Consider the following 1,097-nt stretch of genomic DNA (forward strand, 5'->3'; position numbering starts at 1 on the left):
CAAAATAGAAGGGGATCCCAAAAGGAAAACCCAAAATAGAAGGGGATCCCAAAAGGAAAACCCAAAATAGAAGGGGATCCCAAAAGGAAAACCCAAAATAGAAGGGGATCCCAAAAGGAAAACCCAAAATAGAAGGGGATCCCATGTAGGAAACCCAAAATAGAAGGGGATCCTAAAAGGAAAACCCAAAATAGAAGGGGATCCCATGTAGGAAACCCAGAATAGAAGAAGACACTAAGGAGAAAACCCAACAGATAATGGGACCCCAAAGAGAAAACCCTAAAGAGATGAAGATCCCAAACAGAAAACCCAACAGATAAGGGAATCCCAAAGAGAAAACCCTACAGATAATGGGACCCCAAGGAGAAACCCTACAGATAATGGAATCCCAAAGAGAAAACCCAACAAATAATGGAATCCCAAGGAGAAAACCCAACAAATAATGGAATCCCAAAGAGAAAACCCAACAGATAATGGAACCCCAAAGAGAAAACCCTACAGATAACGGGACCCCAAAGAGAAAACCCTACAGATAATGGGATCCCAAGGAGAAAACCCTACAGATCATGGGACCCCAAAGAGAAAACCCTGCAGATCATGGGACCCCAAAGAGAAAACCCTACAGATAACGGGACCCCAAAGAGAAAACCCAACAAATAACGGAATCCCGAAGAGAAAACCCTACAAATAATGGGACCCCAAGGAGAAAACCCAACAAATAATGGGACCCCAAGGAGAAAACCCTACAGATAATGGAATCCCAAAGAGAAAACCCAACAAATAACGGAATCTCGAAGAGAAAACCCAACAAATAATGGAATCCCGAAGAGAAAACCCTACAAATAATGGGACCCCAAAGAGAAAACCCAACAAATAATGGGACCCCAAGGAGAAAACCCTACAAATAATGGGACCCCAAAGAGAAAACCCAACAGATAATGGAATCCCAAAGAGAAAACCCTACAGATAACGGGACCCCAAAGAGAAAACCCAACAAATAACGGAATCCCGAAGAGAAAACCCTACAAATAATGGGACCCCAAGGAGAAAACCCAACAAATAATGGGACCCCAAGGAGAAAACCCAAAAGCAAGGAA

The 1,097-nt window shown here is 42.9% G+C and overlaps 1 protein-coding gene across 1 annotated transcript in view; it reads right to left on the minus strand.

Moving 5' to 3' along the window:
- The window catches only part of LOC104917112 (chromodomain-helicase-DNA-binding protein 8-like), a 3,695-nt gene extending 3,096 nt beyond the window's left edge, over positions 1 to 599 (minus strand). Inside the window, exon 1 of the mRNA XM_019611789.1 lies at positions 588 to 599. Within this exon, the coding sequence (XP_019467334.1) occupies positions 588 to 599 (12 nt within the window). The remainder of the gene's footprint in view (positions 1 to 587) is intronic.
- Between the last annotated feature and the right edge of the window lie 498 nt (positions 600 to 1,097).

Source organism: Meleagris gallopavo, unplaced genomic scaffold (genome assembly GCF_000146605.3).
Source record: "Meleagris gallopavo isolate NT-WF06-2002-E0010 breed Aviagen turkey brand Nicholas breeding stock unplaced genomic scaffold, Turkey_5.1 ChrUn_random_7180001955710, whole genome shotgun sequence".
NCBI lineage: Eukaryota > Metazoa > Chordata > Aves > Galliformes > Phasianidae > Meleagris > Meleagris gallopavo.